General features: G+C 39.4%; 1 protein-coding gene across 2 annotated transcripts in view; it reads left to right on the plus strand.

The window, feature by feature from the left end:
- Positions 1 to 1,848: 1,848 nt before the first annotated feature.
- espn (espin) overlaps positions 1,849 to 14,362 on the plus strand; it is a 38,485-nt gene continuing 25,971 nt past the window's right edge. For both annotated transcript variants that reach the window (XM_084917297.1, XM_084917298.1), the window contains exons 1-2: positions 1,849 to 2,899; positions 5,752 to 5,945. In XM_084917297.1, the coding sequence (XP_084773423.1) occupies positions 2,600 to 2,899; positions 5,752 to 5,945 (494 nt within the window). In that variant the 5' untranslated portion in view covers positions 1,849 to 2,599. The remainder of the gene's footprint in view (positions 2,900 to 5,751; positions 5,946 to 14,362) is intronic.

Raw genomic sequence — 14,362 nt, forward strand, 5'->3', positions numbered from 1 at the left:
CCTGGTGTGAAGCTTCATTATTTTTCAAAATTTGCCCCACATCTAATCATTTAAATACCATAGTCTTAGGCTGTAACTATAGCATAGTCTTGTTTAAATCCTGCTCTGGCAGTGTATACCAAGACTGTATGTTTACAAAGCAGTTAGGGGAGCATATTGCTGAGTTTTGCTTATTTTTTTTAGATAAAAATGAAGACTTTCAAATTTGTCGTTTTTAAGACATGTTATCTGAGTCTTCCGGTGTGCAAGCTTATTTAAATTTGTCATTTTTCAAATAACTTGAGGTATCAACACCTGTTCCAGGTGGAGATAAGCTGCAGAATACGAGGCTTTCCTGCCACCGTTTGGTGGTGAAATGTATTACAGTTCGTTGCAATATGTTCATGGAAATACAGACAGCCTATCTGCATCATTTGCATTGAAACTTGACCTTTGAAACTTTTGTTAAAACTGTCAGTAAGGCCACATAGAAGATAATGCTCACCAACATGTGCTTCTATACCTTCCGCAGGTATAGCTGCTAAACGTTTAAAGTAGGTAGCTTTTGCACTATATGGACAAGAGTACTGAACATCTATACATTACACCTACAGGAGCTGCTCAGCCCATGCCGTTGAGCTCCCTGTACAGTTTTTGTGCTTACTGTAATGCCGGAGCAGGTTCGCAGCCCTGCAGTTATTGAGTCAGTAGAGCTTTGGAGACTTTTACTCAATATGCGCCTCAGTACTCGGCGACCCTGCTCCATAACTTTATTTGGTCTGAAACTTTGTCTTAGTTGCTGAAGTTCGGTCAAATTTTCAGTAAAACCACTTACAATTAGTTGATCGTGGAACATCATAGGGGGAAACATCAAGACATTTCAATGGCATCCTGTCACTAATCGTGCTCCAGAAAGCCCCATTGTTTCACAAATATTTGCAAAGTCAGAGTGCGGCAAGGTGCTTGATTAGACACTGAACACACATGAATTCAAAGGCTCAGTGGGTTTTCTCCATAAAGTGCACGTAGGTTGGACTTCAGTATCGCTGGAAGACCAATTTGCTTTCTTATATGTAATGCAAAAAAAAAAAAAAAATCATAAAACTGCTTTTGCAATCTTGCACTATGACTATTTACTTTCTCCAAATGTAAAAGATGAAACTTTTTTTTAAAGAGTCCTGCATCTGTGCCTTATCTTGCTGTTGGATAGCTTGCAAGCAGCATTTTGTTGTGGTTGATTAAGGGAATGTTAATTTAAGCTATTTTATTTCATGTCTGGCACCCAAACAATGAAACACACACCACTGGCGTAAATGCACTAAAATGCATAAACGATCATTGGGCAGGACTACTTCTCATGATTTATCCGGTTTCAACATCAAGTTTTTATTCCTCAGAAATAACTTGTTCATCTTTTAATCTGGCATCATTTAAGATGTATAACTATTTCCAATTGACGTATTAACATGCGGTCTATAATAACAATATAGTTATTTTTTTTTCATCTCAGTCGACTTTTATTGGGACATATTGGCTTGGTGGAGAAAAAAAGTCGTATGTGTTCAAGGGTAACATTTGAAAAAAGGAAAAAGCAGGTCTAGTGGCAGCTTACTTGCGAATTTCTGCAGCGCGGTTATCTGCTCACCCAACAGAAAAACAACAAAATTATTATTAATTATATTATTATTTTTTGTTTTGTTTTGTTTTGTTTTTTGTTTTTTTGTTTTTTTTTGGGGGGGGGGGGTTACACTCCCGTGAAAGGCCACTAGATGGACCTCTGTAGTGTGCAAAAGTGCTCGGATCCTGTGATGCTGATTTCACTGCCACATGTAATATTAATGCTGTTTGCAAACAGGATCTGGGGTGTGTTCAAAAAGTCCATTGCTGAATTAATGTTTCCTTGTGAGTCTATCTTGACTGGCAGCGACGAGCACCTTCACCCCAGCAGCATAATTAATGTATATCCAGAGTTGTAAGTAGCATGTACGTACTGCTCCTTTAATTTCTGAGCCGATTTCCAGAAAGCAGCAACCTGTAGCAGGCTCAGTGATCCTCCCCCTGATGGATTATTTAACAGGCGCTGAGTCCCATGTCGCCATCTGCTATAGGAAGAAAAACACAGCGGAATATTCCCTGGGGCGCATGATACGCGATAGTTATTCAGCAGCAAAAAAAAGGTTAATAAACTAATTTGGGGGGAAAAGATAGTTTAGACCGGCTGGTAACCCAGAACACAACTTGTGCAACAGGTGGATGCTATTGGAGACAGACAGCGGATAACCTACTGAGCTACAACGTCGGGCCAGACAAAGCCTAAGAAAGAGGTTAGTTTGTCAGTCGGGTATGAAGTTTTATTTCAGCATGTAAATATTGCACTACCTGGAAAACAAAAACTTATGAACGATAAAGGGATCTTTCATTTGAACAGCGCTTTGGGAAGACCCATGGAGCGATAACCAAGCGTCTCTCCCACTAACACCCCACCCCAAAATTAACCCGGCTACTGACATGATCCACTCATTTATAAATACAACTCTGACCCTATCCGCACTATCTGCACGGTGATCGGGTCAACGGAGGCAACCAAAGGAAGGAAGGAGTCGCGCAATCTGCAGCAGTCATGGTGGTGGAGGGTGACAAGACCCTGCTGGCCGCAAGGCAGGGGGACGTGCAGACTTTAAAAGTGCAATTAGCGGCAAATGCGCTGACCAGCGACGTCAAGGATGCGCTGGGAGCTTCGCCTGTCCACCACGCAGCCCGGGCGGGGAAGTTAGCCTGCCTGCGGTTTTTGGTGGAGGAGGCAGGGCTGCCGGGCGATTCTGTGGCAAATAACGGGGCAAGCGCGGCGCACGACGCAGCAGCAACAGGCAACCTGGCATGCCTACAGTGGCTACTGACCCAAGGTGGATGTCGGCCAGAGGTGAGTTACTACAGTTGTAGCTGGATCGGTCTAAAAGTGTAGCAGACAGTAGCCTAACTCTGCTTCATCCGACTTGGCTGTCATTTCTCATCTGTGGAGCCTACTCCAACCCCCATTTGAATCAGCTCTCCTCCTTAAAGCACATTATATCTATTTTAGTGCCTTAAACCTACACGTTTTTCCTAACATACACATTAAAAATCCTTCTCCTTAGGAATAAGTCTTTAAGCTTTTATTTTAACATAACTTTCTGTGGGGTTTGCGGGTTGTTTTGTGTCACTGTCAGGTATTTTGCTCCCAAGTCCATTTGGTGTGCTCTAAATGTCCTGATGATGTTGTTAATTCTCTTGTAATCTTTATGGTTTTGACTATAAAAGCAGAAGGTTTAAATACCCACTGGTCTTTTTCAAAAAGGGACCTTCCTCTTTTACAAGGCCCTGAAAGTTGTTTTCATATTGTTTTGGTAAGACAGTGAAATGCAACAAATTCAAACAGTTGCAGGTATGAAAGAAATTACATTAAATACCAGAAGTAAAGTAAGTACACAGAAAATTATACTTTTTTTTAAAAAAAAATTTAATTTAAGGCTAAAAACCTGGTTTTCAGTGTTATGTCATGTTTCTATGGTAATAAAGTATGCAAAACTGGATTTGCAAATCCAATATCTCCTGTACAGTAAAAACAGTGACTCACAAAAGGCACAAAAAGAAACACATAATGACAGTGTAGTTTGATATTATAATGGGGGGTGGTGTTTGGTGCTGTAAGGATTGTGGTTAAAGTTTCACATGATGAAATAAATCTTATTAACCTTTTTGACCTTTTATTGTTCCTATTTGTGCACATGGCGTTTTTTCACCTGGGAATGAGTCATAGTAAACGCTCCAACACAATAACATAATCCATACCATAAGTATTCAGTGGGTTTCTCGTTTTATTAGGTAATACATTAAATCTCTCAGCTTTAATTTGTGGAGGTTTACATCAATACTCAAAGGCCTGTTTGAGGAGTTTTCTATCCCTCTTAACACAGTTCTTGGGCAGCTGTGTGTCTTTTTAGTGCTCATGCACATAAGAACTGGTGGTGACTAGTGAGTTGACATTTAGACTCAGGAGTTGTCTGCTGATATTAAGAGTAAAGTGTTGACAGTGTCACTAAAGAAACCACTGGACCCACAAAACGATGAGACTCAAAAAGCACAACTCTATCAAAGAGGTATCAAAGATGCCTTGCAAAAATAAAAATTAGACCTCTATTATTAAAAAAAAATATGAAAACAGGAGCAGAAAACTTGTGAGGACATGCAAAATCCACTCGAGAATGATCTTAGGGCATATTTTTGCTTTATTTGAATCTCAGATGATTCTTAAATCGATTTGCCTTTTACTATTTAAATCCCAAAATGTGGACACCTTGTAAAGGTTATTCTATGTTGATATAAGTCTTTTCAAATTGAAGCTGAACTTTGGCTTATGTATAATTTCTCATGAAATACAGATATCAAGATACAGTTTTACAGTTTAGCGTGGCCCCAATTTACAACACTTAAATGTATAAACACATAAAAGTTATTCTTGTAAATATTTATTTGTAGTATACTGCATATTCCAGCATATTCCAGAAAGATACACAGATGTGCATCATTTGTGCCCTTAAAAGGAAATTCAGATTTAGAGTTTACCTATGTAACCAATATGATAATGAGGAGGAGGAGGAGCTTTTCTTTGATTCACCCACATGGGTCTCATTTATCTTCACCTTCTTGAGCAGAGGTAAAAGTGAAACTGACAAAGTGACAAATTCATATTATGTTATTATGAGTACAACACAGTCCTACAACCCTGCAGTATTAAGTTATCCACGTGAAGAACGGTCATAAGCACTCCATCTTCAAGTGACAAAGAGTGCCCACAGATGAAGTGGTAACATGGCTGGTATGTAGTCAAAACTCTCAGTACACTTGAGTGCTTAATGCTGCTTTCACCGTTGTTTTCGTTTTTTCTTGTTATGAAACTGTGATCATGAGTCTACTTGATGCTAACACCATTAGTCTGTAGCAGTGCACTACCTCAGACCTAAGCATCTGTGTTAGTAAGATGTTAACAGATGACATGTCTGTTCAAGGACCACACAAGTTTGGTCTTTTAGGTTTTCTGTGTTAGCTATTGGTCTGCCTCTTGTTAAAGCTAATTGTTTTATAGCACTGAGAGCAATTCTGTGCTTGATATTCTTGCTACTGTGGTAAGTTATGAAGGTTTTTTACTTATTTCAGAAAATAAAAATTGATTCCCCTTCCCGTAACAGTGAACAGGGTGATCGTGGCTCAAGAACTGGCAGTTCGTCTTGTGATCGGAAGGTTGCCGGTTCGAGCCCCGGCTCGGACAGTCTCGGTCGTTGTGTTCTTGGGCAAGACACTTCACCAACCGCCTACTGGTGATGGCCAGAGGGGCCGATGGCGCGATATGGCAGCCTCGCTTCTGTCAGTCTGCCCCAGGGCAGCTGTGGCTACAACTGTAGCTTGCCTCCACCAGTGTGTGAGAGTGAATGAATAGTGGAATTGTAAAGCGCTTTGAAGGTCTCGAAAAGTGCTATATAAATGCAATCCATTATTATTATTAACAGTACAATATACTTTGTAGCCAGTAAAAGTGGCTAGAAAAAAGTATGGGTATCAACTATTTGCTGGAGGTTATTGTTTTCTGGAAAAACAAGTAACCAGTTCAAATTAAATTAGTTATCAAATCATAATTTTATAATGCAAAGTCAGGCTGACAGTTGGTCACAGTTATTTTAAAAGGAGGGATTACAGGACTCCCTAGTTCAACATGTTCCTTATTTGTTTGCTTTACAGGCCAGGGACAGTTCTGGTGCCACTGTTCTTCATCTCGCATCCCGCTTCAGTCACCATGAGATCACCGATTGGCTGCTGAAGAATGGTGAGGTAGACCCTGGGACCCCCACCAATACAGGTGCCCTGCCTGTTCACTATGCTGCTGCCAAGGGAGACTTGCCCTCTCTCCGACTGTTATTGGGGCACAGCCCAAAGTAAGAGCAACATGATATTGTCTCCACAATTTTGTCTTTATCCTGCTGTTGATTGATAGTCATATATTTTGGTAACTTGTAGGATTTCAGTTGATGTTTTGAGCAGGAACTACAGATGCTCTTTATTTAGAACATAATCTCTAAAAGCAAGTCGGGTGCCACCACCTAAAAATTAAATTACTCAACAAAAATTCTATAATATTGTATTTAAATTGGGGAGGGGCATATGAACTGCGATATGTATACAAATTGCAGTCCACTTTCTTAACTGCATATCCAATCAAATGTTTAAGAATATAAAACAGAAAATTAATGCATAGGGCTGTTGTTTCTGAAATATGTAACAGTAGATCAATTCCACAGATTCAGGTTTCAGACTCAGTAAGACCACTTAGAAAGTCTGACGCTGATAAATGACGTACTGTGATTTACTAAGGTTAGCGCATCAACTCTTATTTCTTTTCCGAGGTTTAAAATGTTTAAGTCTGCTACAGAAATAGCCGAAAACACCAACTTTCACTCGTAGTCTGTAGAGTACAACTTGGCACTAGGGTGAAGTAAGTTGAACTTAAAGATTTAATTTGATACCTGATACTAAATGCTACCTATTACAATGTAAATGCTCATATATTGTTTTGAAATCAAAGGAAAAAAAACCTCTTGGTGGTTTAACTTTCCCAAAATACTGCACACTACTGCACCATTAATGCTGATTAAGTAATAATGCTGATATTGGTCTGTATAGCTGCATTTTAAGTATATATTGTATTGTACATATTTTAAAAAACTGGTAAACTGTAAGAAAAAAACGTGTTTTGATAATGAATTAATCATCAGGTTATTTACTTGATTAATCAATTAACAACACCAGTGCAAAAGTCCTAAATATTGGATTTCCTAATACCTGAAGTCTAAGAAAAACAGCAAATTTGTGAATATGTAACTAGCATTAACTTATATTAATTTTTTAAATGTTGTTTTATTTAACAAGACAAGTCCTACTGAGGTAAGACATGGACAGCACCATTACAGGTTTTAAATACAACACCAGCCTATAGAACAGTTAATTGACCAGTAATTGTAAGATATGTGTGCATATGTGCATGAGTGATTGCCTCCTAATGAATATTACCCTAATCAATGCAGTGTCAGACCCATCTGTGCCAGAGATAATATTTGCTCATACTCATAACCACTGTATTACTGCCATGATGAGGGAGTCATTGGTTGAGTTCTTTGCAGCAGCAAAACCAGATAAATCTTTTATACATGTTGATATATATATATATATATATATATATATATATATATATATATATATAGTTTCTACCTCTTCTACTTTTAAAGAAACCAGTCGTCATTTTACAATCAAAGTTTGCCTTAGCACTCATGTCAGATGCATTTAGCTAACACGTACGGCTGTTAGTTAACACGTCCCAGAGCCACATGCATGGATTAGGTGCTCAATCACGTGGCTGTCGTTTGGTTTGTTTATTGCTGTAGCCATCACTAGCTCTATTATTACTTGACATACTATAAAAGTTATAAAACAGAAAACATTAACTGCTCAGTGAAAGGATATTCTTTGTGCTTGTATCTGAACAACTATCAGTAAGAATTACATACTGCTACCATACAGGGAGTGCAGAATTATTAGGCAAATGAGTATTTTGTCCACATCATCCTCTTCATGCATGTTGTCTTACTCCAAGCTGTATAGGCTCGAAAGCCTACTACCAATTAAGCATATTAGGTGATGTGCATCGCTGTAATGAGAAGGGGTGTGGTCTAATGACATCAACACCCTATATCAGGTGTGCATAATTATTAGGCAACGTCCTTTCCTTTGGCAAAATGGGTCAAAAGAAGGACTTGACGGGCTCAGAAAAGTCAAAAATAGTGAGATATCTTGCAGAGGGATGCAGCAGTCTCAAAATTGCAAAGCTTCTGAAGCGTGATCATTGAACAATCAAGTGTTTCATTCAAAATAGTCAACAGGGTCGCAAGAAGCGTGTGGAAAAACCAAGGCGCAAAATAACTGCCCATGAACTGACAAAAGTCAAGCGTGCAGCTGCCAAGATGCCACTTGCCACCAGTTTGGCCATATTTCAGAGCTGCAACATCACTGGAGTGCCCAAAAGCACAAGGTGTGCAATACTCAGAGACATGGCCAAGGTAAGAAAGGCTGAAAGACGACCACCACTGAACAAGACACACAAGCTGAAACGTCAAGACTGGGCCAAGAAATATCTCAAGACTGATTTTTCTAAGGTTTTATGGACTGATGAAATGAGAGTGAGTCTTGATGGGCCAGATGGATGGGCCCGTGGCTGGATTGGTAAAGGGCAGAGAGCTCCAGTCCGACTCAGACGCCAGCAAGGTGGAGGTGGAGTACTGGTTTGGGCTGGTATCATCAAAGATGAGCTTGTGGGGCCTTTTCGGGTTGAGGATGGAGTCAAGCTCAACTCCCAGTCCTACTGCCAGTTTCTGGAAGACACCTTCTTCAAGCAGTGGTACAGGAAGAAGTCTGCATCCTTCAAGAAAAACATGATTTTCATGCAGGACAATGCTCCATCACACGCGTCCAAGTACTCCACAGCGTGGCTGGCAAGAAAGGGTATAAAAGAAGAAAAACTAATGACATGGCCACCTTGTTCACCTGATCTGAACCCCATTGAGAACCTGTGGTCCATCATCAAATGTGAGATTTACAAGGAGGGAAAACAGTACACCTCTCTGAACAGTGTCTGGGAGGCTGTGGTTGCTGCTGCACGCAATGTTGATGGTGAACAGATCAAAACACTGACAGAATCCATGGATGGCAGGCTTTTGAGTGTCCTTGCAAAGAAAGGTGGCTATATTGGTCGCTGATTTGTTTTTGTTTTTGAATGTCAGAAATGTATATTTGTGAATGTGGAGATATTGGTTTCACTGGTAAAAATAAATAATTGAAATGGGTATATATTTGTTTTTTGTTAAGTTGCCTAATAATTATGCACAGTAATAGTCACCTGCACACACAGATATCCCCCTAAAATAGCTAAAACTAAAAACAAACTAAAAACTACTTCCAAAAACATTCAGCTTTGATATTAATGAGTTTTTTTGGGTTCGTTGAGAACATGGTTGTTGTTCAATAATAAAATTATTCCTCAAAAATACAACTTGCCTAATAATTCTGCACTCCCTGTAAAGAAACAGAAATGAAATAATGGCTCAGTCTTAAACCCAAACTCTTTTCTAGAACTAGACTGACTTAAAATGACAAGCATGAGCCTTGTGCATTGACCCTTCAATATTGTGTGTTTGCACCCCAGATGGACGCATACCATCTGAAATTTTAATGAGTCTCATGGACATGTTAGCTCCCCGATAGCTGGGCTTCATTCACTCTTCTTCACCACCCCTCCCACTGTTGCTATTTACCACCATCACCATGGTGACACACAGTAGCTCCAACTGGTGATAAGATAATGAGGAAAACAAATCCATCTGAAAAGACAAGCTGCTCTCTAAGCAGTAGCCTCGGGCATTGTTTAGATTGCAATTTTGCAGCCGAGAGATAAAATTGTTGTTTCAGGGTTTATTACAAGCTGCAAATTTGTATTAATGAGTTTTAAGAGGCAAAAAATCACCAGGACTTTTTACTCTCACAGCATTGTTCATCAGTATAAACCAATGGGTTTAAGGTTTAGGAAAGAACTCCTTATACAACATCAAAAGAGTGAATATTTTTATACAAGACCTCATAGAGTATTTCCCCCTATATTTAGTAGTCTTGAGCTACACCTCATTTCTTGGTACTGTGCTTCCAAGGAGTTGCAAGCAATAGTCTTTGAGGCTTTCTGAGCATCCTTTAATTTTTCTTTGGAGATTGGCTGCTTTTTTGTTTTGTAAGACACTTAACACTGAAATATGAATCATTCAAGTATCAAAGCTGTACATAACTCAAGAGATGAACTATTTTTGTGTCTACACATAACAAACAACTTAGCAAAGGAGCAGTTTTTAATTGTATCTTTAGGCACTTTGTTAGTAGTTTCCTGTCACATTATTTGTTCCTATTTCTAGTTGAATCTATGAAAAATAACAAACATAACACAGTTTGACAGGGATAAATTAGTATTTCTGCACCAGAAAGGCAATTCTCAAAGAGCTTTTAACCGAAAATGTAACAAGTCCTGAAAAAAATTGAGGAAACCAGACAAGTGAAAGACATAAGAAGAAGTGCCAGGCCTTAAAAACTACATACAACTGATGAACAGAAACTAAAAATCATATCCCTAATGAACAGGAAGTAGTTTAAGGAACTGACACGGGGACCTTCAGTTAATCCATCTACTGTCCACTAAACCCTCATCAGAAATGGTCTCTGTGGCTGCCAATAAGCTGTTCTTAAGAAAGGCAAACAGGGAGAAAAGGCTGAGGTATGGCATATTACACAAGAACTAGACTGCAAATTAGTGACAACACGTCTTATGAATCCAAATTTGGAATTTCTTTTTTAAAATCGTCATCAGTATTTATGGAGGTCATTTGGTAGTTTAAGGGCCTAACGCCAGTTACAAACTACAAAATACTGTTCATCAGTTGTCTGTAGTATCCCCCAAAAGATAGACAAATTATCAGCAGCCGACGCGATGTGGATATGGTTTGATAAATAGTGTGTTTTTGGTTATTCATCCTTATAAATAAAACATTTAGCTTAAATCTTTAAAAAAAAAAAATCAGCTTGATACGCATGAACTCATGAAAGCAAGAACACACCCCTTTGAATGGTAACAAACATCATTGTTTGGGTGTGCAATCAGACCGGGACACATTAGTGTCTTTACTTCCAGGGTGTCTGTTGGGTTTCAAATACACATCTAAATTGGTAGTTCACCCCCACCCACGTCCCAGTAAACCAAAACGAAAACCCTCCTGGGCTGTGTCTCTGCTGATAGCCTCAGTACACAAAAGAGTGAATGAATGTAAGATGGTGAAGGAGGGAGTGAGCGTGAGAGGCTACAGACAGGTTATGCAATCTATTAGTGCAGCTTAAGATCTTTGGCCGTGCCACAGTTTCTTCATGCAGTCGAAAAGGTTGCACTTCTGCATTAAGATAATCCAGAAAAGTGGCCGCCTTAACCTCCTCTGGAAACATGCAGAAGGAACAAGCATCAAATATTTGATTACTTTCATCAAATCAGCTTGTTCATTTCTTGCTTTTCACAGATTTGTTGCGTAGCAGTTGCTGAAACAGGAGTGGTTATGACTGAAATGGTTAGCGAAATCCAGAATGTAAACCCATTTCTATTAACAAAGCATGTCCTCTCCCTCCAAGAAATAACCTTGTGTTGGGTCGGGTGTCGCTCATGTATCTGATGATCTGAGCATCAAGAGCACGGGAAAACCTCCCTGCTGAAAAACATAAGAAAAGACAGAACATTATAGCTAGTTTAAACATTTATTTAGACCATAGTACTTAATAAGATTATTGAACATTAAGTGTGTTTTCTAAAGATGTGTACGCTCTCTCATTTTTCTCTGAAAAACATATTTGTTATAGTCCAACAGGTGTAGCAGCTCAAAACTGGTGTTTATTCTGTCTCTGACTTGTTTATATATACAGGGAGTGCAGAATTATTAGGCAAATGAGTATTTTGTCCACATCATCCTCTTCATGCATGTTGTCTTACTCCAAGCTGTATAGGCTCGAAAGCCTACTACCAATTAAGCATATTAGGTGATGTGCATCTCTGTAATAAGAAGGGGTGTGGTCTAATGACATCAACACCCTATATCAGGTGTGCATAATTATTAGGCAACTTCCTTTCCTTTGGCAAAATGGGTCAAAAGAAGGACTTGACAGGCTCAGAAAAGTCAAAAATAGTGAGATATCTTGCAGAGGGATGCAGCAGTCTCAAAATTGCAAAGCTTCTGAAGCGTGATCATCGAACAATCAAGCGTTTCATTCAAAATAGTCAACAGGGTCGCAAGAAGCGTGTGGAAAAACCAAGGCGCAAAATAACTGCCCATGAACTGAGAAAAGTCAAGCGTGCAGCTGCCAAGATGCCACTTGCCACCAGTTTGGCCATATTTCAGAGCTGCAACATCACTGGAGTGCCCAAAAGCACAAGGTGTGCAATACTCAGAGACATGGCCAAGGTAAGAAAGGCTGAAAGACGACCACCACTGAACAAGACACACAAGCTGAAACGTCAAGACTGGGCCAAGAAATATCTCAAGACTGGTTTTTCTAAGGTTTTATGGACTGATGACATGAGAGTGAGTCTTGATGGGCCAGATGGATGGGCCCGTGGCTGGATTGGTAAAGGGCAGAGAGCTCCAGTCCGACTCAGACGCCAGCAAGGTGGAGGTGGAGTACTGGTTTGGGCTGGTATCATCAAAGATGAGCTTGTGGGGCCTTTTCGGGTTGAGGATGGAGTCAAGCTCAACTCCCAGTCCTACTGCCAGTTTCTGGAAGACACCTTCTTCAAGCAGTGGTACAGGAAGAAGTCTGCATCCTTCAAGAAAAACATGATTTTCATGCAGGACAATGCTCCATCACACGCGTCCAAGTACTCCACAGCGTGGCTGGCAAGAAAGGGTATAAAAGAAGAAAAACTAATGACATGGCCTCCTTGTTCACCTGATCTGAACCCCATTGAGAACCTGTGGTCCATCATCAAATGTGAGATTTACAAGGAGGGAAAACAGTACACCTCTCTGAACAGTGTCTGGGAGGCTGTGGTTGCTGCTGCACGCAATGTTGATGGTGAACAGATCAAAACACTGACAGAATCCATGGATGGCAGGCTTTTGAGTGTCCTTGCAAAGAAAGGTGGCTATATTGGTCGCTGATTTGTTTTTGTTTTTGAATGTCAGAAATGTATATTTGTGAATGTGGAGATATTGGTTTCACTGGTAAAAATAAATAATTGAAATGGGTATATATTTGTTTTTTGTTAAGTTGCCTAATAATTATGCACAGTAATAGTCACCTGCACACACAGATATCCCCCTAAAATAGCTAAAACTAAAAACAAACTAAAAACTACTTCCAAAAACATTCAGCTTTGATATTAATGAGTTTTTTTGGGTTCGTTGAGAACATGGTTGTTGTTCAATAATAAAATTATTCCTCAAAAATACAACTTGCCTAATAATTCTGCACTCCCTGTAATGTTGTTTGAATTCGTGATCAGATACACGGAAAGTAAAGGGTAAACAGGCCAGTGGAGTTTTTTTTAGTCAGCCTGTGGCTTAGCTGCACTTTTTTTTTTAATCTTCTTAATAACGTCTTGGTACATGTTGAGTAGACCCACTTTCTGCTCTCTTTAATAAAAACAGGTTTAAACTGAGGGGCAGTAATGTAAATAGGCTGCATTTTTGTAGTGCTTTTCTAGCTTAGTGACCGCTCAAAGCGCTTAAATTACAGCCCACACTCACTTTCTCATTCACAGATGATAAAAACAAATCAAGTACCCAGTGTCACGTCATCTCACAGACTGCAGTTGGGGATCAAACCTTCAGATTAGTGGGCAACTGAGCCACAGCTTTCTTTGTCAGGCTTCTTTCTTTATCAAGTAGGTAGCACACCTGCCATCAAGATAACATCTGTGCAGTGTGTTTCTTAAAGTGAATCAATAAATACTTTCACAGATTTCAACATGAATAATGTTTGGTTACGAAGCCAAACAAAGTATATTTTATTCAGTTTTCATCATGCACAGTGTCAGTTAGAGATATAAGCCAGAAGTGTTGCTTATATGTAGAACCACATCAGACATCCCTGTATGTTCCCGCTGGTTTATATCGCTGTTTCAGTTATACCTTTGTGGCTGTGCTGTCAATTACTGTATATAGAAAAGGTGCAGATTAGAGCTAAGTATTGTGCCATCAGATTTCCATTGTGAAATATGTAAAAACATACAATTTCATACAAAGAACTCACAGGTTGGGAAGCTAAATAAATCATATGATATTTTTCATTATTCAGATGGGAAAAACCACTGAGCGGGTAACAAGCTTTTATCAAGCAAGAAGGCCATTAGTGTGACATCAATTACTTTACTAGTAATGAAGGCAACCTTGGTCTTTGTTACCGTGTACATGAGTGGCTGACGAGGTAGCGTCCCTTGTGCCACTTGCTAGCTGTGTTGTCACACAAGGCTAAGCACTTTCTTAGCTCTTTGAAATCTACACCAGTTCTCCACTTCTTTGGTAGAGAGAATTCAAACCTATTCACTTTGAAGAGCTGTGACAAAGGGAGACTGTGCTTTGTTAGCCTGGTAACCATCAAGATTTTCAGCTATGATTAATGATAAATAGACATTTTCTTCTACACGGATGGCTGTGTGCAGATAAAATTGTTCCCACTTTTGTTACACTCATGAATAAATAATTTGACTGCCCATTTCCTGATGACAGGA

This window comes from Perissodus microlepis, chromosome 20, assembly GCF_051167445.1.
Source record: "Perissodus microlepis isolate ML-2025 ecotype Zambia chromosome 20, ASM5116744v1, whole genome shotgun sequence".
Taxonomy (NCBI): domain Eukaryota; kingdom Metazoa; phylum Chordata; class Actinopteri; order Cichliformes; family Cichlidae; genus Perissodus; species Perissodus microlepis.